Raw genomic sequence first — 22855 nt, forward strand, 5'->3', positions numbered from 1 at the left:
AACTTGTTTTATTAACAAAACACAAGAAGCTGTCGACATAGACAGAATCTCGCTTTTTAAAAAAAAATTTACATCACAATTAATCATTCAAGTGTGCGTTTGCAAAATTGCAACTAGTTACCCCTTTTATCTTTTATTTCATACTTGCATCTCTTCACCTCAGTAACTCTGCGCTTTGTTACTGTTGTTCGTATTTCTTTGTGTTGTATATTTAATCGTATTTACCTATTATTTATAGCCCATTTCTTACATGGACGTTTTATTTAATTCAATCTCTAATGCAATTATAAGTGTTATATTATAATTATTCCCTCAAATGATTAATTAAGTAAATCTGATTCAAGTACTTCTACTTGTTTTTCTATACAGTAACTAGTATAAGAACTAAAGTTGAACTTCAATGTCAATTTATTTTGAATGGATGAATCCAAGACTTAATTTAATTGAAAATGTTTTGATCCAGTTTCATTCACAATTCAAAATCTTCCGAAATTAAAACCTTTGTTCTAAAATGACATATCTAGATAAATGCTGTAACAAAACCTTGAATCAGATTTGCCTTTTTTCTTTTGCATCTAGACTTTGATTCTACCTCCCAGAACTGTATAATGAGACTCAATCCAACAGAATTACCTGACATAAAAGGTACTGTCCATGTTACCATAATAAATTGCAAAAGACAGGAATTGTAAGGGACTGGACACTAGGGGGCAGCCTTGTAACAATGAGAGAAATATAGACCACAGACATCTGTTAAGAATATAAAGAAAATATTACTGACAACTCTCACACAAACATTAGACATTAGACTTGAAGTCTTGGAAGCAACAGATAAATGTATTTAGAATCTAGAGCAGTTTTATGCAATTGTTTTATTTTACAGTGCTGGAAAAGCGGGGGCATTTTACACATTGACAATAATTTAACTCAAGAAGATCTTTTAAAGGAGTTCAGCATCTTATATAAGGCATTCCTATTTGTACATGTATGTCATTCATGAATGCAAATCTCCAAGATCCTTGTTAAATAAGTGAATTTCATTGGTCAATACATGAAAAATTGTACTTTTTTTTTTCTTTCGCTACAGTATCTAACCACTTTCTCTTTGTCTACAGGGAAACAGCTGACCCAAGCCTCACCATCCATATCACATCCCTTCACCCTATTGGTTCCTAGAGTAAGACGATCTATTCTAAGTATTCCTTTAATTGATGATCCTTTCACTCTGCTCCGATCCAAACAGCTCCGCATTTATTTCCTCTCGTAGTAGAACCATTGATCAACTGCAAAAAAAACACAATACAATAAACAAATAGGTATCAGATTCACATCAATCTGATCAAGTTTAGAAGATATTGAATAAACTGGACTTTTGTTTTTACAGCAATCTTTTTAGAAACTCTACCTGATGAGGGGATAGGTTCTGCTTTTCCACAAGGACATGTCTAAAAACAGAATGAAACATTAGTTATGATAGAATAATTATGGAGAAATTAGGTCCAACCTCAAACTCTTAGAAGTCTTTTTTTGTTGCAAAAAGGAATGAATGAAATCTTACTTCATTGACAGCGGCTTTAGCCTCATCCACAGAGCAGCAGTACGGGCTGTCGCTCTCCGAGACACACGTGTTTTTGCTGTGTTGCGAGATAAATAGTCATTTATAGCCAAGATGCCATGAATGCATACAGTTTAGTGTGCACATTTCCAAAAACAATGGTATGTTTAGATGTAGCCTCTTAAGAGAAAGAACAGTGTTTACCAGATCAGTTTACCAGCACTGGCCTCCTGGGAAATGAGGGCTTTCCAGAAGTTGTTGGTGCTCTTGATTACTTCAATGGCAAAGTCCTGAAAAATAAGGAGGAAAAGTTTTCACTACAATTTGCAGGGACTTGTATGTCTGTAAAATGACATAATATATATAATTCATCTGTTTGAAGTGTGAACAGGGCACAAAACACATAGAGTAGACATTTTGACATGGCAGAAAAGCGTCAACATTAAAAACAATGAATCAGCAAAATGTGTAGGTTGAGACCTTGTCTTTGAACTCCTCGTTGAAAGCAAACCGGTTTTCTGGTTTCCCATCTGGCACCTTGTACCTCTTGAACCAGTCCACCGTGCTCTCCAGATAACCAGGTTTCAGACGCCGAACATCATTGATGTCTGATTACAGATTAAAACATGAAGGAAAACAAGTTCAGTAACTCATAACGAGTGACCAAAAACTCAGGCGGGGGGGACACACCAGGGCTTGAATAAATCCAGGTGCTTACTGTTAAAGTCTTTGGCTTCAGGGTCCTCTACGTTGATTGCAATCACTTTCCAATCAGTCTCACCCTCATCGATCATGGCCAGGACCCCGAGCACTTTCACTTTGATTACCTCGCCGCGGGAACACACCTACACAGGACATGTCAGCAGGCCGTTCACTTCTGTTATCGTAAGCAGTATCATACTGATTTTTTGATTATCATTAGGCTTGTGCAGGAAGACAGGCAAACAGGGTCGTCAGTGTTGTACCTTACTGCCGATTTCACAGACGTCGATGGGGTCGTTGTCGCCACAGCAGCCAGTGTCTCCGTCTTTGTGTGCAGGATCTTCCCATGTCTGAAATATACAAGAACATGTCTAGAAGAATCTAGTAAAAGCATTATGCCGCTGTCTATTTCAATAAGCTCTGCAGGATTGGTCTTACACCATCACAGGAGCAACTGATATCATTCAAACAAAAAGCGTACCTGAGGAATGGCTCCATAGTTCCATATGTAGCCTTTATGTGGGAACACGTTGGCAACATATCGCAGTTTCTCTTTCTTCACATCTTGCTTTATTGGGTTCAAGAGGTCTTTTGTAGCAATCTGAAAATAAATGATATCCTTGTTGTCAAATGTGATCAATAAGTAATCCAAGTGGTTTTAAAATAAAATGTGTGTTTCTCTGTAGCAAAGGAAACCGTTCAAGTCGAAATACAATTAAAATAAAATCATTTGTACGACTTCGTTTCCATTTTTTAAACTCCGAAAGTCTAGAAATAGTTATTCACAATTTAAGATCTTGATTAAACGTCAGCTCACAGATTTCATGTTCTCTTCATGAAATGATTCACAACCTGCTGGATGAACTGATAAGTACATTGTGTCCCTGCTAAAAATGCCTCTTTCATTTGATTCGTTTTAGTTAACGATTTTATTTATCTCCACATCATGACAGGAACTGCTCCTCCTGGGGTCAACACACACACAAACAGGAACTCAAGTGGCAGAGAGTACTTTATTATTAAAAAAAAAAAAAAAAAAAACAAGGCAAAAGAGAACAATAAGGAAGAGTGTTAAAGACTTCATACCTCCATCTTTGCATTTGTCCATCTTGGCACTTCAACAACCACGTGAAAGATGTTCTGTAAGAGACAAGAATCAGACACAATTACCTTAAATGATCAAGTTACTGAAGTTGACAATTTAAAAACCCATGCTGACAAAATCCTGGATTCCACTTTGGTCAAACATTTTCCACAAATAGGATTGATTGTTTCATTTCATAGAGATAGGATAATAGATGATCTTCTGCAATCACAGGCCATATTGACACAGCACGGAGAAAATAAAGAGTAAAGGCCGTTGCCTTTTGCAAACAGACTGTGACACTGCACATTTTGGAAATCATGACTTAAAATAGTTACATGTCTGTGATTGATAAAACTGAAGTTGAAGTAAACTCTGTATCCATGGCAGCACTGCAGGTGTCATTCAACACGTAGGTAGATTTGTAGGGTACACGTATATTTACTGGGGTAAAGGTGACAGGTGCTATCTTACCTTGCTCTCGTCAGCATAGATTGGTATATCATGGAATGGTGAGATGTACTTTCCTTCAGCATTTTCTGTAACACAGTCGGATTAAACAGGTAATGAGTATAACAGAAAGATAAAGTATCATAAATGTCTGTGAGTCTATTAAAAAACTTTGTGTCCTGCACAAGGACAAGTATTATGTCATCATCATGTTTGGTGGATTGCCAAGAGAGTACACAGATTTTCATAATGGCTTCCTTTGAGTTTATCTTAAGTTGTCCAAAAAAAAAGAGACAAAAAAATGTGGTAAGTTGTTTGGCAGATGGCAGAAATGACAAGTCTATGACAATGAACCTAACAGAGCTGAGAGAGCAAGTTTAGCTGCCAGGACCAATCATAAACATCTGCCCTGCTCGATGCAGCAGCAAATGCTTAAGAGTCATTACTCCTGCTTCATCAGAATTGTCAGCCGAACAGAATTTCTACCATGAAGCATAGAGGGGGGTCTGAATTTATCCACATTGGCCCCGTGAGGATCGAAGATACTCCAACTCTGTTGACATTCTGAAAGCAAAACTTTCTATGCATCATTTGAGTCTGTCTTTTATCTAAGGAGCCACGTCATTAATCGCCTTAGTTTTACAGCTTTAATGATAAGTTCTCAATTGTATACCTCTTGTGTTGACCTTTAGTGACTTTGAACATTTCACTGTATTTTCTTTCTTTATTTGCCGTTTCATATTTTAAACATTTATTTCAATCTGGACACTTTTGGATGTGCTGTTCCAATGTTTTGAAGCACTTTGGAGGGCATAATTCTTGGAAAAGTTCAATAAACAAATGTAAGTTTTAAGGAGTATTGAGCATTCAGAGATGAGGACTTGTCACTGGAACTGATCCTGACTGACTTGAGACTTGACTTGGATGCATCTTTCAAAAACCATCAAAGTATGACCCTAAACTATGAGAGAGATACAGAAGACCTGACATTCATAAGGATTAAAAAAAAAAAAATCCAGTCTATGGGTTATTCACATATTATGAACACAGAGGGCGTAGTCCCACCGACAACAAGCTTTTATTGTTTTATGTTAGGTGACGTGGTCAAGCCCTTTGCAATATTAGGAAGGAACTTCCTTCATCAAAGATCAGGCAAGAGATCAGGCAAGAGTGGTGGTGTTATGTCGACAATACTAGATATTACATGTCAGAAATCCAATTATCCCTCTAGGACCTGCGGTACTCATCAAAACCGGCAAAACTGGTTGGCGCATGTAAAAATGACTCACACCAAGCCATTACAATTACCCGGATAAGAAGAAGCGATGTGAAGGCAATTTACAGATTCAAAAACACACGTGTGAAATATGTTACTGATTTAATAAAACAACCCAGCAAGAATGAATGAATAGGTGACACGTGGGAAGTTGCAGCTGGCCTGTCTATGTGGTGTGAGTGGTTTACGGAAAGCCTGAAAAGAAGCAAACAATAACGAAACTTTGACATGCGCACTTAAGTTTCTACTTACTGAAGAACAGGCGGTAGCTCAGGGAGTTTGGGTTCCCCCTCTCTTCCACGGTGTAGCTCATGTTTAAGATGAAGGTTTGTGTTGCTTTCTAGCGCTTGGATGGAGGATGGCGGCGGAAGAAACCACTGGGTAGTACTCGGTAGTACTGTAGACAGAGGGCACAGCGCATGCGCACTTTTCTGGTGCGTTTAGGGCGGTCGGAATTGTGACCAATAAAACTCGTCGTTCAAGCGCGAGTGTAAAAACAAATGTGAAAGTTACCTTTGTACAATTTCGAGATGCTGTGTCCGCCTTTCCTTTACCTAACTGACTGACCTACTTGTTGAAATGTGCTATATGTTGGGGAAATGTGCTTTATTAACTTGCCTAACTGATTATTTTCCACCTTTCCTCTTCTAAAATTAAAACTAAATTTCACAATTGTAGTTTTTCCACTACAATTGTTTTATAGTAACTTTGTCATTTATATTCTTTACTGGAACAAAATATAGTCATGCAATAAAATATCAGGTTTGATTACAGATAAAGATGTAAATGCCACTGAATTCATTATTGAACCCTTTATAGTGCATTAACTTGACCAAAGTTTTATCTGTAATTTACGTTTTTCTTTGATTATTAAGTAATGCTACATTTTTTTTTTACTGTCATCAATTGCACATTGTAACCTACAACTGTGAAAATGTATCCCCCATCTCAGCTACTTTTCAATCTTCAGGTGAATGCCTGTCAATTTGAACTGTTCTAATGTATTAACCACGATGATGTTGTTTATAAAAATGTTTCCACGTGAATCATTACCCCTATCCAGTATTACTTGCTTGAGAGCTAAACTTTTTTGTTAGGGTGGTCAACTCCAATTCTAAACATGTGCTAGCAAAACAATTCAACTTCTACAAAGAAGAATCAGAATATCTTGCCTATATTTCGAATCTAGTCATTCAAAATAAGAAAGCTTTGTGGGCAGATAGCTATCAGTGGCCAGTTGTCACTCATAAAGACAAGTCTTTTCTGCCCCCTCTGCCTCCTTGTAAATTTGCATTAGCTCATGCCAATCAGTCATCAGACTGCTGGATGATACGTAGTGACGCTTTGATTGGGCCTTAGCTTTTTTGACAGTGAGTCAGACACCATCGTGCCTTTTGGGGAGGTGAACTGTGCATGTGCAATATAAAGCTCTATCCTGTACAATAAACTGTATATTGTACATTAATGTTAACATCTGTTTGCTTTGCTTCAAACACACAGTGAAAATACAGGAAAGCATTTTATATTAAAACAAATGTGTATCTCAGTAAATGGAGTTAAATTATGGAATTCTCTCGATAATCATTTAAAATTCATCTGCTCAAGTATCATTCAATTTAAAAGAATGTATAAAGAAAAGGTTCTGGGAAATGATGAATGTATTGAGTTAATCTAACTGATTGTACTTGATTGTTTCTATATTTTTTGTTGCGTGAAAGAAAGAGAAAACAACAGGTTAGCCATCTTATTCTGTTAAACAGTTTCTTGTGTTATTAGGAAAAGGGGGGAGGTATTATAAGTTTTCTTCTTCCTGCTCCTGTTTGTTCATGAACAGTGTTTCAGCATTATGAGTTTGTTGTGTATTATGGTGTTGAAACCATACACTGAATTGAGCAAATAAATAAATCAAATATAAAATATAAATATATAAAAAATATAGTACATGTTCTTAGTATCTTTTTTCAGTGTTGGTGGACAAGAAGTCAGTGTTTTCTAACCATCTAAATTTGACCTATTTCAATATGTCGAATTTTAACTGCCTGTGGAGGTTTTTTTTAAGGAGGAAAAAAAGACAAAACATAAATGTTTTTCAAAGTGAATATTATAAAAACAAGGCTGTGGGTCAAGCTGATGCACCATTGGCTGTTTCCTGGCTCCCCTGGACGTCACATCCCGGCGCAGCAGGTCGTGCTTCCTGCCTTTGCGAGAGAGGGGACGGTGCTGACGGCTGGGAGGACGAAAGGAGAGACAAGAAAGCTTTAGGGAAGCTATAAGAGAGAGGGGAACGGCCCAGGTTTCCACCGTCCGTCGGGATCTAAACACCCCCATTATCTGTAGCTGCTGAATCTGTCACCGAATCGGCGCTGAAGATGTCTACCATTCGTCAGCTGAGCGAGAGCAGGGCCATCCCGACCAGGACGGTGTTGATCAACGACACAACGCAGCTACCTCATGACTATTGTACCACCCCTGGAGGCACTTTATTTTCTACCACTCCCGGAGGTAAGGGGATATATGTCTCTACTTTAACACCTTACTTCATAAATTCGAGTATATTTAGATAACTGCGCTGTTTTGGCTCTTGCCGAACCCCTCACTGCCCATCATTTCACTGACTCGAGCTGCCTTGTCATCCTGATCAAAACAAAAACAAAGCTAAGCCCCGCCCCCACAATGTCTGGCTGCGGTTTGATTGGCTTATATACAGCGCAGAGATTTTGATACCTATTAGGTAAATATATATATATATATATAATAAATAATATGATATAATAAATAATATTACATCATATATGTATCACATTGTTTGAAATGGAGACAAACTACCCTACAACTACCTTTTTTCATTTAAAAAATGAGGTACAATCAGATGATGAAGAGATCAATTATTTTACACAAAACGTCATAGGTGGACCTCTCATCATAATATATATATATAATATACGGTATATGTAAATGATTGTAGGGCCACCTAAGCTGTTGTTAGGTTTGAAGGTATTTTATAACAAATAGCATACACCAGGGATGGGCAACTTTGGTCACAGCAAGGGGCCACATTCATTTAATTCTCACTGCCAGAGGGCCAAATTGTAGGATACAAAAATGATTACAGTCGATTATGTCTCAAATTTAACTCAACATATACAAGTGATCAAATATTATTATGGACATACTTCTGGTTTTCATGATTTCATGGCAGATTTTTGTCATGTTTCCAATTAACTGATATGTAAAAACTGACCCGAGGGCCACGTTGGGGGTTGATGGGGGCCACATGTGGCCCCCGGGCCGCCAGTTGCCCACCCCTGGCATACACAGTGTACCTCCCATCCTGGCCACAGTATCTTTTTTGGGAGACACTGATTATTGCAAACTAAAACATGGCGAGTTGCCGGAGGGTGCACAACCACATTAATGTTTAACTTAATAATTAATAATTTGTAGCAAAAGAGGAGGGCTTTAATCCAGGTCTGTCTTTGAACTCACAAACATTTGACAGCACTAAAATGTCTTGAGATAGAGCAAACGCAACTAACAAGAACTTAACACGTGGGCTGTTGCAGGAACCCGGATCATCTATGACCGTAAGTTCCTGCTGGACAGGCGTAATTCTCCCATCGCCCAGACTCCCCCTGCTCACCTGCCGGTCATCCCCGGGGTGACCAGCCAACATGTCCTGAGCGAGAACAAGAAGAACGAAGCCAACAACCACATCAACAACCGTGATGGCAAGCCTGCAACTGGTAAGATTTACAAAAGGGGAGAAGTAACTTGTTTGTGTAAGGAAGCAAGTGTTTTCTATTTCTGTTGTTGTAGTGTGATAATCTGATTTAAAGTCCACCTTAGTAATAAAAAAACAACACAGCATTTTCCATACTTGTCTCAACAACTTGTTCATATTTTTTTTTCTTTTGTTTTAAAGGTGATGATGCCCAGTTTGAAATGGACATCTAACTAATTGGAACCTCACCAACAGAAGAAAATGACCTGGCATTACACTTGCCAGAGGCTTGGCTTGTAGAAACCAATGTTGTGAGCCCTCATGGCAGCCATCTTCTTTAGCTCTCTGTCTCGCTGCTGGATGTAATGTGTGTGTGTGTGTGTGTGTGTGTGTGTGTGTGTGTGTGTGTGTGTGTGAGTGTGTGTGAGTGTGTGTGTGTATACTTCGGGGATTCAGTACATCATACATACAGGTTAAACTCTGCGTGGCCCTGGAAGCTAGGTTTATTTGTATTGGTTTCCATGCTTAAGAGTCACTACCACACAGCTGGGAGCTGGCCTGAACATTGATTACCCAGACAGATTGTCCATTTGGTAGATTGCAGTGCTCATACAGCTTTCTGCAAGTCAAGATTATAAACAGAGCACACTGTACATCCGATAATATTCCATAATAATTAAGGGACACTGTGTGGAATAAGTGGCAATTTTAGGACCTGGCCTTAGAATCACTCAAAAGCTTTGATATTCATCGCAGTCTTTGGTTTGGAAGACCCTTGTGAGCATGTTTCTTTAAGTGATTTAGTTTTTTTTGGAACTACTTGAAAAGCTCCACAATCTAATATTGGTTGTTTGGTCTGTTTGGTTTCCTGTGATGGTCTGTAAAGGGATGCTGTGTTGTGTTTATTTAGCAAAAAAGGTGAAGTTGTCATGCCATTCCAAGATGTAAGAATCCTTTACCAACACAGTTTTCAGTTTTCAGGGGTAAACTTTTCTTATGAACGAACTTAAGGCTACGGTTTTGATTGCTTTGTAATAATCAAAAGTTTCTATTTCCCCCCCAAAAAATAAGCTCATTGTAAATCTGAAACAAGCGTATCAGTTACAGAAATACTTAGGGTAGGTAACCCCCCCTAACCTTAACCCTTCATTATAGAATAACAGTATCAAGACACACAATCAAGCTCAAATGTGACCTTGTTATGAATCTTTTTAAACCTTTCTCTCCTGCCACAAAGAGTTTCTACGCTTTCTTTCAGATTTGAGGGTTACTTTTGGTTTAGGCAAGAGATTAGTTTTCACAATTCCAACATGAATTCATTTGAAACTTTGCCACATCTGCCGGGTGTTTTTAAATATTCAGAGCATTTAGAATATTGTGGAAATGGTTTATAGTCCGATGCTCATTTTCTGGGTGAACTGAAATGATCCAGATGTTTTATATGCATTTTATTTTTGAATACAGTTTTTTAGTATTGAGGGTATTGGTTTGGGTACAAGCACTGTCAAGCCTTGGAATTTATTTTAAGTGTCATGGAGTTTGGAAGACATTGTTTGCATGATGTTTGACAGATGCTGTCCATGATCTACACATCTGTCCCCAGTGTCCTTCATGTATCCTTTATAGTTCATGTGTCATGCCTACCCATGCCTTACTTCACATCAATGCAGTGTAAGACTTGGTTCCTTGTCGTCAATTTGTACTTTCAAACAGATTTTTATTTTTTCACTGTAACATTGAACAGGTAACATTGTAATCAGCAATTGAACAAAACCATTTTTTGACCTAATTCATTTCTTCAGAAAGCAGCTGTGAAGTTTGAAGTTTGATGACGTAAATCTCATGTTTTGAGTTTTCAGTTCAGATGGCAATGTGGCCACATGTTCCTGCAATCCCAACAATATGTTGGGAGTTTTTTACACCACAATGACAGTCCTGCCTGATTATTATACTGATATACACCAGATGCAGCTGGGCAAATAAATCTCCACGAATGTCCTGTTTTTCAGTTGTATGGCTGGACTCACTGAATGGATGAATTGATGTCTATCGAAGATTTTCCTTTTTTTCTTTTTGGCTCTGTCATTCATTCATGGTCATGTTTGCTGACCAACACTTTGAGGGATTGTTTTGAACCCATTTTGCATTGCACATTTTAAAGCGGTAAAACTCTTTGTATCTGGCATCATAATTCAGAATTTCAAATCTGTTTGGTTTGACAATGAGGGCTTAACATTGTTTGCTGACAGAGATTTGAAATAAAAATGACTGTAACGTTCTGTTCTGATTTTGAATAACTTCAAATGAAACTGCAATGCCACTGGACATTGTTGCTGCAAGATCAATAAAGTTCCGTAACAAATAAATGAGGTGTTATGTTTTTTTGTCTTTGTTTTGCTGGATTTTTTAAAGCAAATTTGACGATTACAAAACAACAAAACAGGACTGGAACAATGAAGTCTCTCCCGTCTGTTCACCTTAATAACACTCATACTAATTTATGTGCAAGAAAACCCAATCCCTCTTTCCACATCTGGAATGACACATTGCAATAACAGATAATGAAACTAAAAATATCCTAGAACGTCTTTGGACGCATTATGTATTATTGCACCCAATAATTAATAATAGTCTGTCTTATTGCATGTAATTGGCATTTAGGTAGATAAACACAAGATAGGCCCATCTCTTCCACAGTGAACACACTTTTTTTGGTCCCAAAGAACATCTGCAGTGTGTGCATCCCAAACCAATGGTTACCAGCCCCTTACTCCAAATGTCCTCAAACATGCAAATTGGTTGTTTATTTTATTGACTGAAATTTACACTTGAAGTTATATGTGCTGTAAAGGAACTGGATCAATTTCTTCATTATGGAAAAAAAAAAATCCTAAATAAAATAGATTTAAATAAAATGATCGCAAACTGACACTTTGAAATCATAGACCAGGTTGTAATTATTATAGTCGATTGTTTACCCTAAATAGTTTTACTTTTAACATTTACCACGTCTATAATAAATCCTGTATGAATTATTTCTACCGTCTTATTGAACGGATAGCTTAGACATTCAATAATAATATTTTGGTGTCGAACGCCTGCCTAAATACGTTCATTTTCTGGACGTATTTTATATTCAATACATAAAATAAATACCTATAGTGTACTCGCTTTATATATAATTTACTAGAAAAAATAAAATTTCTTCGCCGAGAAGAAATTCCGTTTACCTTTTTACATCAGGCAAGACAAGCGCGCGCCCCACTGAATTTTCTGCAGGCATTAATCCGGGCACCTGCGGGTCCTTCCTCCTTTTCTACGTCCCTGAGTGAGGCCGGCGTCAAGATGGTGAGTGTCGAGACAAAAATTATCAATAAAATCCGTTCATCATCGAAGCCATCCTTTCGCTTACACACATTTCACGGCCGTTAAGTGATTATATGTGTGTGTTTTATATTAAAATGATAATATTGATGTACAACTTCCATCTGGGAGTGAATTAAACGACAACATCTAAATGCTAAGATTCCCTCACTGGTGTCCTATCAGGACGTTAAACACTATTTACCTCATAAACTATGTCTCGTATAAGAGCCACTGTTGGTTTAAGTGCTCTTAATAAACTTAAATGTTTATCTTGGATACTTGTTGACTCGCTAACTTCAATTCGTGTAGTTTTATACTGTACTTGGTAGCAGCTAATGCTAACAAATACGGCAGTGATAGTCACGGTGAGGCCGTCATTTACAGTCAACAAGCATGTTCAGTAACAGAAATACTGCTCAGCTTTGAAGGTCTGAAAACGAAATGTTGTGTGATCTATACAAGCATGTTCGTTTCCCGTGATTAAAAGTGGTTTTAATCAGGAAGTTGGGCAGTGAAACAGAGATAAGGTAGCTGTAGCCTACATGCTGCTGGAGCTTTTGATTCTCAGTATTGTTGTTTGTAATGGAAAGACTGAATGAGTTGTTTAAATTGTTAAATGTGTTTGATATTATTTTTAAGTAAAGACAGAAGACTTTTAAACTTAAGCCTGAGCTGCATATATCAAACTGTATATTTGCACACTTGACTGCTTTTCTTATAATAATTATGTATTTATCTATCATACTGTTCACTGGCAGAGCTAGTATTTTATACTGTTATCTATGAGTAACAGCTATTTATGTATTGTGGACTCATGATTCTTTGTATAGATAGAATAACTTTATTGATCCCAAACTGGGAAATTGTGGCGTTAAAGCAGCAGGTTATCCAAACACACAATGAGTAAAAAACACAATGTTAGCAAATCTAAACACAATATAATATTAACTACAAAGTAAATAAGTACTAAAAAATATCAAAACTAACATTGTGAATATATAAAACCAGGATTTAACTAAGCATTACTAGTCTTAAATAGGAAGATTGAATGTACATGTGCAAAAACAGAGTTGTAAATGGACAGTATTGACATAAGTTAAAGTGCATGAGTGTAGACATATAATAAGCAGAAACTATACAATATAACGGTGAGTAGACAGCCAAATGAAGTCAACAAATGGGTGGGATATGTATGTATACATGTGTTGTGTGTTTGTATGTATGCTGGCTGCTGGAACACCTAAATTTCCCTGCTGGGATGAATAAAGTATATCTTATCTTATTTCACTCTTCTCCTCAGAATGACACAGTGACAGTCAGGACACGCAAGTTCATGACGAACAGGCTGCTTCAGAGGAAGCAAATGGTGAGCTCTTAAACTCCTCATGTGTTCATAATGTTGTTTATTCTGTCCCGTGTTTTAATTTCAGCCAACATTCATGCTTTTATTTTCCTCTTTGTAGGTCGTCGATGTCCTGCATCCCGGCAAGGCCACAGTCCCCAAGACTGAAATCAGGGAAAAACTTGCCAAGATGTACAAGACCACCCCTGATGTAGTATTCGTCTTTGGCTTCAGGACTCAGTTTGGTGGCGGCAAGACAACAGGCTTTGCCATGGTCTACGACTCCTTAGACTACGCTAAGAAGAACGAGCCCAAGCACAGACTGGCCAGGGTGAGTTATGCACATTTGTCTTGTCTCTGTCTTAATGCTGCCATTGGCTAGTTCACAAACAGTGAGTGTATCGATGTTTTAGCATTAGTTTCTCATCCATTGTACAAATTAAAGAGCGATAAGCTACTGAGAAGTCTTGCGTTCTACAGATTGATGGGAAACCTTTCAGCAAAGATTTCATCTGTTGTAGATGCACTTTAGTTTCTCCCTGCTGTGGGCTGCTAAATGTTCCACATGATGAATTCACGTTATTTGAAAAGTGTGTTACAATTCATTTGGAGATGGTTATCTAACACCTTTTTATAATTTTGAGTTATAAGGCTTAGCCACTAACATTTCTCAGGGCACGTAATTAGGTGGGGTTTTTTTTACATACGAGTCAGTGTTGCATATTTTGTAAGACTAGAAATTATTCTTGCTCACAGGCCACCAATACATGTTAGTGGTGTGATTGTGAAAGTGTTAAGAACTTTAGTAGGTTATGATTGGAAATGTAACTTTGTGATTGATGTGGTGAAATGAACCGCTCTTTTCTCTTCCTCAGCACGGTCTCTATGAGAAAAAGAAGTCCTCAAGAAAACAGCGCAAGGAACGCAAGAACAGAATGAAGAAAGTACGAGGCATCAAGAAGGCCAGTGTGGGCGCTGCTGGCAAGAAGGTATTGTGACCACTGTCTGTACTTGTTGCAAAGCCAATTTTCACCAACCATGTCTTTTTGATCGATACAGAAACTTAAAGTGAGTCATAATTATTGTGATTTAGAATTAATTTATGGTCATTCCTAATCAAAGCAATGGGAGCAGAAAAGTAAGCAAAGGCCTCGTTCAATTTTGTGTTCTTGATTTTCATTGCACAAATATTTTCCTACCCTGCTTATCTGTTTTTCACAACTCTTTTACTGTTTCAATTTCCTTTGTCATCTTCCGTATCGTATCAAATGTTCTTCGGGAACTGTAGAAGGTAAATGTTGCTCATAAGTAGACTAACTGCAGTGTGCAGATAATCTGGGAGTGATAGATACTATCTAACTCCTCCCTTTACACCCCCACCTGACCCATATGAGAGTAAAAAATATATATGTATTTCCCTCTGGATGTACATGATGCATCCGTGATGCATCGGATGTGAGACTGTTTGACCCACTGGTTTACACCCACACTAGAGATCCCTTCTTTAATACTACTCACTGCTACTTTGCTTTACTTGCTTGAACTGAATAATGATGGTGTTTCAGAGTCAGTTTGAAAATATTCATTGAACAGTTCAGAGCTAATCAGGGAACTGTGTTGGTGTAGATTTTGCTTAACTAAAACCCTGATTACTCCTTTACCCTCAGAGACATTAGCCTAAGGTCACCCAGAATAGATCTCTGAATTTTAAACCCCTGCTGGAATGACTGATGCCATACATGTAAGAACTAACTAGTGCCTATAACACTTTCAGTTAAAATAAAGACACTATCCAGCAGTCTAGAGGTTTCATTGACCTGGTTCTTAGTTCACTCACTTAAAATCCATTCAGAGATCTTTTCTATTCGACTCTTGACTTTTCAAAATATTAATTATTTTTGTTTCATCCTTTGTTCCTGATTTTGCTTCCCATGGATTTCTTTTGCAGAAATGAGGTGTCAGTGTGCAGGTATAGCAGCAGAAAAAGCATGGTGTGCCATTCATGTTGCACATCGATATCTGATAGACCTTAGCTGTGTTATGCATGTCACACCTTACTGTTCCCCTGAGCTTTTCCTACAGTGACCCCCTTCCCTTTCTTTCCCACGTCTTGTTAAACTACATGCTTACGAGTTTTCCCTCTTCCTCAGTCCTGAACAACTGTTCCTGCTAAAATAGACGTCCTTTAGTCTCTACCCGCTCTGGCTTATATTTAAACAGAAATGAGTGCTTTGAAATACCTCAGATCTGTAGTTTATAGAAGCAGAGTTTGGATAAGGCATGTGGATCTTATTTAAGTGTGTTGTGTGGGCAGCTGAACTAAAAGCCTGCCAATGTGTGAATTTCATGTTGAAATGTGTTCTTAAAGTAATTTAACCTGTCATAAATGTTTTTGGAGTTTTTGTTAACAAAGCTTCAAACTTATCATGTTGGGGTTAACATTGTCCACCCCAATATATTGTCTCTAATCTTTGTCTCAATTTGAAGTCTTGAAATGAGTAATATTTTCTCTGCTGTCATTTCTGTTTAAATTTGAACTTGCACTAAATCTGCTGTTTTCTCCGTACAGTGAGCCCGGAACGCCTGGGAGGGTCTTCGTGCTCAAGATGTTCTTGTATATTGTCATCAAATAAAGTTTGGAAAAAAGTGGAAACAAATCTTTTTAACTTGGATTCATTTATTTAACCAAACATTCTCTGATATTTTTTTTATTAAGTTTAGTTTGATTGGGGAACACTGATAATTTAGATAACAAAAGTGACAGGGTGGCGTGATGTCTATGGACTCTTTTTAAACAGCTGGTTTGAGACACAAGACTGTTACACTTGTGGGACATTATGTTGCTGTAGAGTCATTAACAGAGGCTTATATTGACATCTGTCAGTACGTTTACATGCAGTTAGTCGACTGGACTTTAAAAATGAATGTAAACTTGTTGGTCTGACCACCACTCATTGATAACACTCTTGCATGCATACATGTCAATTGGACCTAAACTGACCTAAGTGTTGTGCTCATGCTCCATAGTTCATAGTTCCGTAATGATTTGACCCTGAAGTCAATCAGCATAAAGATATGATGATCCTTTGATTCCCGGAGGAGAAAATCAGGTGTTGCAGCAACTTAAAGACAAAGTAGCAAAAAGTAAGCTGTTTGGATATCGCCAGAAGGAAAGCGTGCATTGCATTTGTAGCAAAAGTAAAGCATGTACAGAGCTGTAAAGTTCACCATAAGACAACCAGTTTGCATCTTGTTAACATGTTGGCAAGGACTGTCTAATAGTGACTTGCTGAAAGGGGGCATGTCGCCACTTACTGTAGAGGAGTCAGACATCTGTCAGTACTGTATATAAATTTTCCTTCAGTGCTTTTATACTTAAATTAAAGTCGTCCAATGAAATGGCCTTAATGAGCTAAAACATTAGCTTGACTTTAATGTGCATGTACACGACCTGAGTGGAAATGGGGATGCCAGCAAGAAAGGATACGTATCACACTTTTAACGTATCTGTAGTTGCCATGTGAAGCGTCTTTTGCTAACATAAGCCTGGTTTAATATGAAAAGTTTGACATCAGAGCAGCAATATGACATCATTGAAACATTGAGCGCTAAAGTAACTGGTGCTTTATTTATAATGCTGAAGTCTTTTGTCTGTGTACCAGACTGTTGGCTGCCTGGAGTTGCTGCTTGTTGATTTAAACAATGTGCATGTATTTGACATTGGCCAATTGTATTTCTTAAGGGTCCTGTGTGGTTTCCAGCACTGCAATAATCTGCTCACTAATTATTTTGGCCTGATTGATTCAAACATTTCAGAAACCTGATGTTGTAAGTGACTTTCAGAGTTTTTTTCAACGACAGTACTCCAAAGAAGCAAAGAAGCTGTTCTTGTTTCTAGCCGTTCACATATTAACTTTTCTTACTGACGTAAAGTATAGAGTAACACATGACAAAGATATTTTGAACTGTGGCAGTATAGTAAAGGTTTAAAATTAAAGATCTAGCTGTAATAACCAAAGTGGCCACACGAGGGCTCCCTTCAACAGAGTGACAAAACTGATACCACAGAACTGAAGCCATAGTGTTTACCTGTTGGGGGGGGGGGGAAGTTTTCACCTGTAATTCATCCCTGTTGCAAAGCCCCTGATAGCTTAACTCCACACCACAGATACACAATCATTGTCCACTTGTGCCATTTGGAACCGAATAGATGCTCTCTTTGCAGTGTGACCTTTTAAAATAATTTGCATAGAAATACCCTGAGAGTGTGTAAATGAAGTGATTAAAATGCCGGGGAATGGCCTGTCCTCGGCGCAGCACCCCCCCCCCCATACCCCATGAATTCCTCCTAATGTTTCCTATTCTTTAATGGATATTAACATTTCCTCATGACATGGTTTCAGGAGCTAGAGTCAGGGTTTTCCTTTATTCAGTTCTTTTGGAGTCAGAGTCATAAAAATGTTGATTCAGAAACGCAAAATGGCAATGGGAAAACAGTATATGAAAACAGCAAAAAAAGGGAGCACACTCGACAGTAAACACGATTCCAGGTCCACGACTGCAATAAGACTTAAAAAGAGACAGAAGTCAGCACGCAAATGTCCTTTTTAGTTTCCTTCCACACAACAACGGACGCGTTTCAGCACTAGGCCTTCATCAGCGTCTAAAAAAACAGTATATGGCAACACTGTTTTAATTAAAAAAAAGCATCCGAAATGAAGACTAACTTATCTTTAATGCACAGAATAAAACTTTCAACCTCCATTGACCGCCCCGTTTCTCACAGGTAACACCCTCCCAAGAGCATTAACTAAATCACAGGCTCTAGTTTTTGTCTTCACGCAACTCCAGCATGTTAATGTACCACACACAAGTTCTCCATTATACACATATATATAACTTAACCCTACAGATTCATGTATTGTCGTGCCCCCTAGAAAGTTTAGTATGTAGGCCAGACATTTCTCCTCAGTGCCCACACCACCGGGAAAAAGGGAAAAACAGTAGTAGCTTGGAGGCACTTTCATTGACACATTTTGAGATGTGGGCTCTTCTTACCCAGTAGAAAAGCCTATATTTATACCCAGCATCCCTTGTGGGCTTTTCTTCAATCGATGCCAAGATTAAACACTTGACAGTTTATCAAGATAATGTGGACTCCCACAAACACAACAGAGAATGGGAGTTACTGTATCAAAACCCAATTGATTCAGTGGACAGTGAACTGTTGCGAAGGTGAATATATTAAAAGAAAATCCATTTTTATGCTGAGTACAGGAACATCTGACATGTCGGCGCCCAATTAATTTGACTTTATTTTCCCCCTCAACAGAACCAGAAACCCACTATGACCCAGAAAAGAGCTGGCAGATTCATTTATCTCAGCAAAAAGAGTGTGTTTGTGTGTTAGTGCTACGGCGGAGCGTGAGAGTGGGTGGGTGACTGTTGCTTAGGTGTGGAGGGGGAAAAAAAAAAAAAAAGTGACAGAAAAAGAAAAGGCAGTGGGGTCTCTCACGGCTCGGCGGTGCTCTACTGGTGTGTGGTTGTGGGAGGTTTGACATAAGTGGAGCTTTCAACCCAGGGACTGGTAACAGATGGTGTTGGGAAATTAAGCTCCTCTCTCTGCAGCCCTGTCGGTCCGTCCCAGGAGTCTCTGCCTCTCGGTCTTTGTCTCTCTTCCTCTCTCTCTCTCCCTGCAAGCGTCTCTTTTTCTGTGTCCCTCACTCATTCCTCTTGCTCCGCTTTCTTATCATCTGGCCCCCTCTTTTGTTTCAAATGAAATCAGTGTCCTCCTCGCTCCTCCTGTGTTTTTGTGAAAACAGGAAAGGAGGATGACATCAGCGGGGATAGTTAGCAAGCTGATGCAAGAAGCAGGATAATATCTAGAGTTTCAAAGGAAGAGATCATCACCAAAGAAAACAAAAAAAAGACGGGTTGGCACCGGAATGGTCATACATTAGGGGTTAGTATAGCCGTCATTTTGACCAGTAATATTCCCATTTAAATCCAAAAACCTCTTCTACAAGGGGATGTTACCTGGCAGAGACAGAAGCATAATGAGATTTATATTAAAGAACAAACACGCAGAAATGATGAACAATGTGCATTAGCTGGTCACACAGTCCTTAATTCTGTTTTTTAATCATCCATGCTAATGAAATAATCTAGTTTAACATGACTCTGTTGCTCTAACCATAATGAGGAAGCAAATAGTTCAAGCACTTTGTACATAATTGGTCACACAGTGAAGTGCTGCAGAGCATGTGATGCACCTTTATATCTTAGGCTGCACACTACACAGTAGCTACAGTGTCCACATGAGGATATAATACTGAGGCCCTCTATAGACCCCCATACGACCAAATAACACTGTTTAAAGTGCGATACCCGCCTCTACTTTCCCTTAGGGCAGGAAGGACTTCTGTAATCAGAATATTCCTCCGCCAGCTTGCACAAGAAAGGTGTTTTTGCAGTGATAGATGGTCAAGAGGAACACATGTTTACACCCTCACAACAGGTGCAGTTTTAATGGCTTTGCCGCTCTCCATGCAGAGATCTGCAGAGACTGAAACGGACAGGATTTCTGATGACTCACTGTGTGTGTTTATGCCAGGAGATATGAAAAGCTGCAATAGATGTCAAAGACGATGTCCTGGCTGTTCTCCAGTCTTAATAGTGTGTATACCAGTGCATTTATGTGTAATAATGTGGTTCCAAACTGGATATTATTTAGCAATGTGTATTTTTGTCTTTGCTGTAGGTGCCTAATAAAGCTCGCTCATGTTTGTTTTGGAGCCATCCGCTTCAAACTGTATGTTCACAATGACGCTGTGATCATTTCTGCAAGGGGCAACTTAGTGCTGTAAAGTGTGGCCGAGCGTTTGAGGATGCTATGCATCTTAATGAGGTATGTGTCTCTTGTTGGCCTCAGCAGGGGAATCATCACAGCTCATTTTGCAGTCCTGCAGTGTCCTATCAGCTTTGGCAGCCTGCACTAAGTTCACTCCATCTGCCAGTTGCTAGGTACTGATATATAAAATGATCTGTGCCTCAGTAGCCCCTGAGCACCAGGGAAGTGATTTGCTTTTGAGGACAAACTGTGTTTCCTGAATCCTAATTATCCTTTTTGCATCACGAGCCTGACGTGGTTTTGTCATTCATCCCTCTCTGGAAGCAGCAGAGGAGGGGGGGGGGGAAGAAACAAAAAAGCGGCAGGGACTGCAGCAAACCACATCTGCCAAAACAGACAGAGCTCCCATGGACATACTGTAAAGTCTCTGAAATTCAACAATTGTATTTTCCATCAGTCCATTTTCACAGGTTCAGGGAGAGGTGGAATAAAATGATACCCGCTGTCTAATTCTGGCACTCAAACTGGTGCGCACACACATGTGGAAAATCAGTTCTCTGTTTCAATCATGTGAGGTGTATTGAAACCACTCTGTAGCCCTTTTTTCAAAATGTGAACACGCTGTCTGAGGCTCAGAGGACATCGGACTGGTGTGAAAGCATGTCAGCCCACCTGCCACCTACGTCCACAGGAATTCTGTTCATTTTTGTTGGCATGGAAGCATAGTCTGTAGAGCAGGAAGAAAGGGAGGGAGGGGGGGGATAATGTGGCTGGTTGTACAGGAGGAAGAGAAAAAAGGGTTTGGCTGAAGGGGAGGTAAAGGAGAGGGGGGGAATTGGGAGGGTGCGGTAATGAGAAAGGGCAGCAGATGTGAGTGACAGTATGATGGAATGCTCTGTGTGGTGGCCATGCTGTACTCTGCAGACGCAGGAGTGTGTGCATGTGTGTGTGCACCCACCGAGGAATCATGTGTGCATGTGTGCGTCCTTGGGTTTCACAGAAATAATACCTCAGCTTTGTGCAAAAATATAGTCATGTGCCCTCCTCATCATTTACCAATTCATCACTGTCCATTGCTTTGCTAATGAAACCAAATTATACCCACATGGCACACAATGAAGCACGCTTACTTTCATACTGTGATATCATGCAGATATATATTTCTACAGATGAGGCAAGCTTTTGCTGCTCCGCTCTTTTCCGGACACGAGTTTCAGAGTATTAATATTCACAATCAATATCAATCATTAAATAATTAAATAAGAGTCAGATGTAGAAGATTTTACCACTGTCATGTCTGAACGCTAACGTAGCTTAGCATAACAAGTGGACAATGTAAGCAGATACTTAATTGAGGTATTTCTGTCTTTACTGTCCTCCTACACTGTGCTTTTTTATGCTTTGCATTGTTGAACACTTGTAATGTACAAACATTTTAGCAAAAAAATAAAAAGTTTTACAGCCCTCTTAGAATGTCATCACTTCATCAGTTTGATGTAATTAATACAAAAAAAGCTTTGTTGATCATAAACCTGTTCAGTGATCGATCTGTGGTGGTGGATCAATGGAAGTGTACATTTTGATACATTAAAAGAATGAAGTGAAGTGTATCATGGAACACATAAAGTAGGTTTGAGCTATGCTAAGGTAATGAGTTACTGTGCTGAGTTAGCGGGCTAATGCTTCCAGTTGGCTAAACTGTGATTGGCTAATTGTGGGCAACAGTGTGAGTGTTTCTCACATTAGTTTCCACTCTATGTGTTATTCAGTTTAGTTAGCAGCCAGCTAGTTAGCCTGGTTCCATCAACATATATAAAAATCTGCATACCAGGATTATTATGAGCTTTTAGACATGCCTGTCATCTTATTACCTCAAGATGCATCTGCACAAAGCAAATCTTTCACCTTCCAGCGACATATTAAACCAAATAATATACATGTTTTAGCGCAGAGACCTTTTTCTTTATGCTTAATTATGCTAAATGACTTACAGAAGCTTCATCAAGGTTAGCATTTAAGTTATCCATCTCCTAAACGAACTCTGAAGAAAGTATATTAATTCTTAGTCCTGAACTTCACTCTCAAATATAGTTTTAAAAAATACATTTATTTTGTGAATCCACTTGGGAAGCAAACAGAGAGAAACTATGAGAAGCTAAGTGAATCCCACAAAACCAAAATATTGCATATTGATACATTTATTGATTCAATTAATAAACAAAACGCTCCCTCAATACACACAAGTCTGGTTCATTTTTCAATCAATGCTACTAATTTGTGTTTGGGTTTTATGTTGAGTCATGCAGCTTACAAAGTAGCAATATGAATGTGGTACATGGTTTTCCAATAGCAGTCTAAAATATGAGTGTCTCAGTCTCTTGTGGTTGCACAGCAATTTGACATAGTCTCCTTATATCATCGCAGAATGCAATCAAACTAACAATAATGGACTTTATTCGTAGTGAGGATGAGATAGGGTTGTGTTTGGACCGCACACAGCACTTGGCTG

At 38.7% G+C, this 22855-nt stretch overlaps 3 protein-coding genes across 4 annotated transcripts; 2 read left to right on the top strand and 1 right to left on the bottom strand.

The window, feature by feature from the left end:
- Positions 1-854: 854 nt before the first annotated feature.
- On the bottom strand, positions 855-5478 carry ppa1b (inorganic pyrophosphatase 1b). Its single transcript, XM_061039866.1, has 11 exons — positions 5320-5478; positions 3816-3880; positions 3344-3397; positions 2739-2858; positions 2521-2607; positions 2274-2400; positions 2036-2163; positions 1760-1845; positions 1559-1634; positions 1406-1445; positions 855-1283 (listed from the first exon to the last, which is right to left on the bottom strand). The coding sequence occupies exons 1-11, from the start codon at positions 5378-5380 to the stop codon at positions 1252-1254; spliced, it is 876 nt and encodes a 291-aa protein (XP_060895849.1). The 5' UTR covers positions 5381-5478; the 3' UTR covers positions 855-1251.
- Positions 5479-7251: 1773 nt separating this feature from the next.
- eif4ebp2 (eukaryotic translation initiation factor 4E binding protein 2) lies at positions 7252-11154 on the top strand. Its single transcript, XM_061039868.1, has 3 exons — positions 7252-7569; positions 8631-8810; positions 8990-11154. The coding sequence occupies exons 1-3, from the start codon at positions 7437-7439 to the stop codon at positions 9019-9021; spliced, it is 345 nt and encodes a 114-aa protein (XP_060895851.1). The 5' UTR covers positions 7252-7436; the 3' UTR covers positions 9022-11154.
- An 851-nt stretch (positions 11155-12005) lies between these two features.
- Positions 12006-16153, top strand: rps24 (ribosomal protein S24). Of its 2 annotated transcripts, XM_061039872.1 has the most exons (6): positions 12006-12136; positions 13455-13520; positions 13618-13827; positions 14372-14485; positions 15445-15465; positions 16066-16153. In XM_061039872.1, exons 1-5 carry the CDS (start codon positions 12134-12136, stop codon positions 15448-15450), a joined length of 399 nt encoding a protein of 132 aa, XP_060895855.1. In that variant the 5' UTR covers positions 12006-12133; the 3' UTR covers positions 15451-15465; positions 16066-16153. The 2 variants fall into 2 exon arrangements, with proteins under 2 accessions (XP_060895855.1, XP_060895856.1); XM_061039873.1 differs by lacking the exon at positions 15445-15465.
- The last annotated feature ends 6702 nt before the right edge of the window (positions 16154-22855 follow it).

The sequence above is a fragment of the Labrus mixtus genome, chromosome 6 (genome assembly GCF_963584025.1).
Source record: "Labrus mixtus chromosome 6, fLabMix1.1, whole genome shotgun sequence".
Lineage (NCBI taxonomy): Eukaryota > Metazoa > Chordata > Actinopteri > Labriformes > Labridae > Labrus > Labrus mixtus.

Coding starts and splice junctions, on each gene's coding strand:
- ppa1b (XM_061039866.1), bottom strand. CDS start 5,380: ATGAGCTACACCGTGGAAGAGAGGGGGAACCCAAACTCCCTGAGCTAC. Junction 2,164..2,273: donor TGAAGCCAAAGACTTTAACA/GTAAGCACCTGG, acceptor ATCTGTAATCAG/ACATCAATGATGTTCGGCGT. Junction 1,635..1,759: donor AGTGCTGGTAAACTGATCTG/GTAAACACTGTT, acceptor CTCGCAACACAG/CAAAAACACGTGTGTCTCGG.
- eif4ebp2 (XM_061039868.1), top strand. CDS start 7,437: ATGTCTACCATTCGTCAGCTGAGCGAGAGCAGGGCCATCCCGACCAGG. Junction 7,570..8,630: donor ATTTTCTACCACTCCCGGAG/GTAAGGGGATAT, acceptor GGGCTGTTGCAG/GAACCCGGATCATCTATGAC. Junction 8,811..8,989: donor TGATGGCAAGCCTGCAACTG/GTAAGATTTACA, acceptor TTTGTTTTAAAG/GTGATGATGCCCAGTTTGAA.
- rps24 (XM_061039872.1), top strand. Junction 13,521..13,617: donor TGCTTCAGAGGAAGCAAATG/GTGAGCTCTTAA, acceptor TCCTCTTTGTAG/GTCGTCGATGTCCTGCATCC. Junction 13,828..14,371: donor CCAAGCACAGACTGGCCAGG/GTGAGTTATGCA, acceptor TCTCTTCCTCAG/CACGGTCTCTATGAGAAAAA.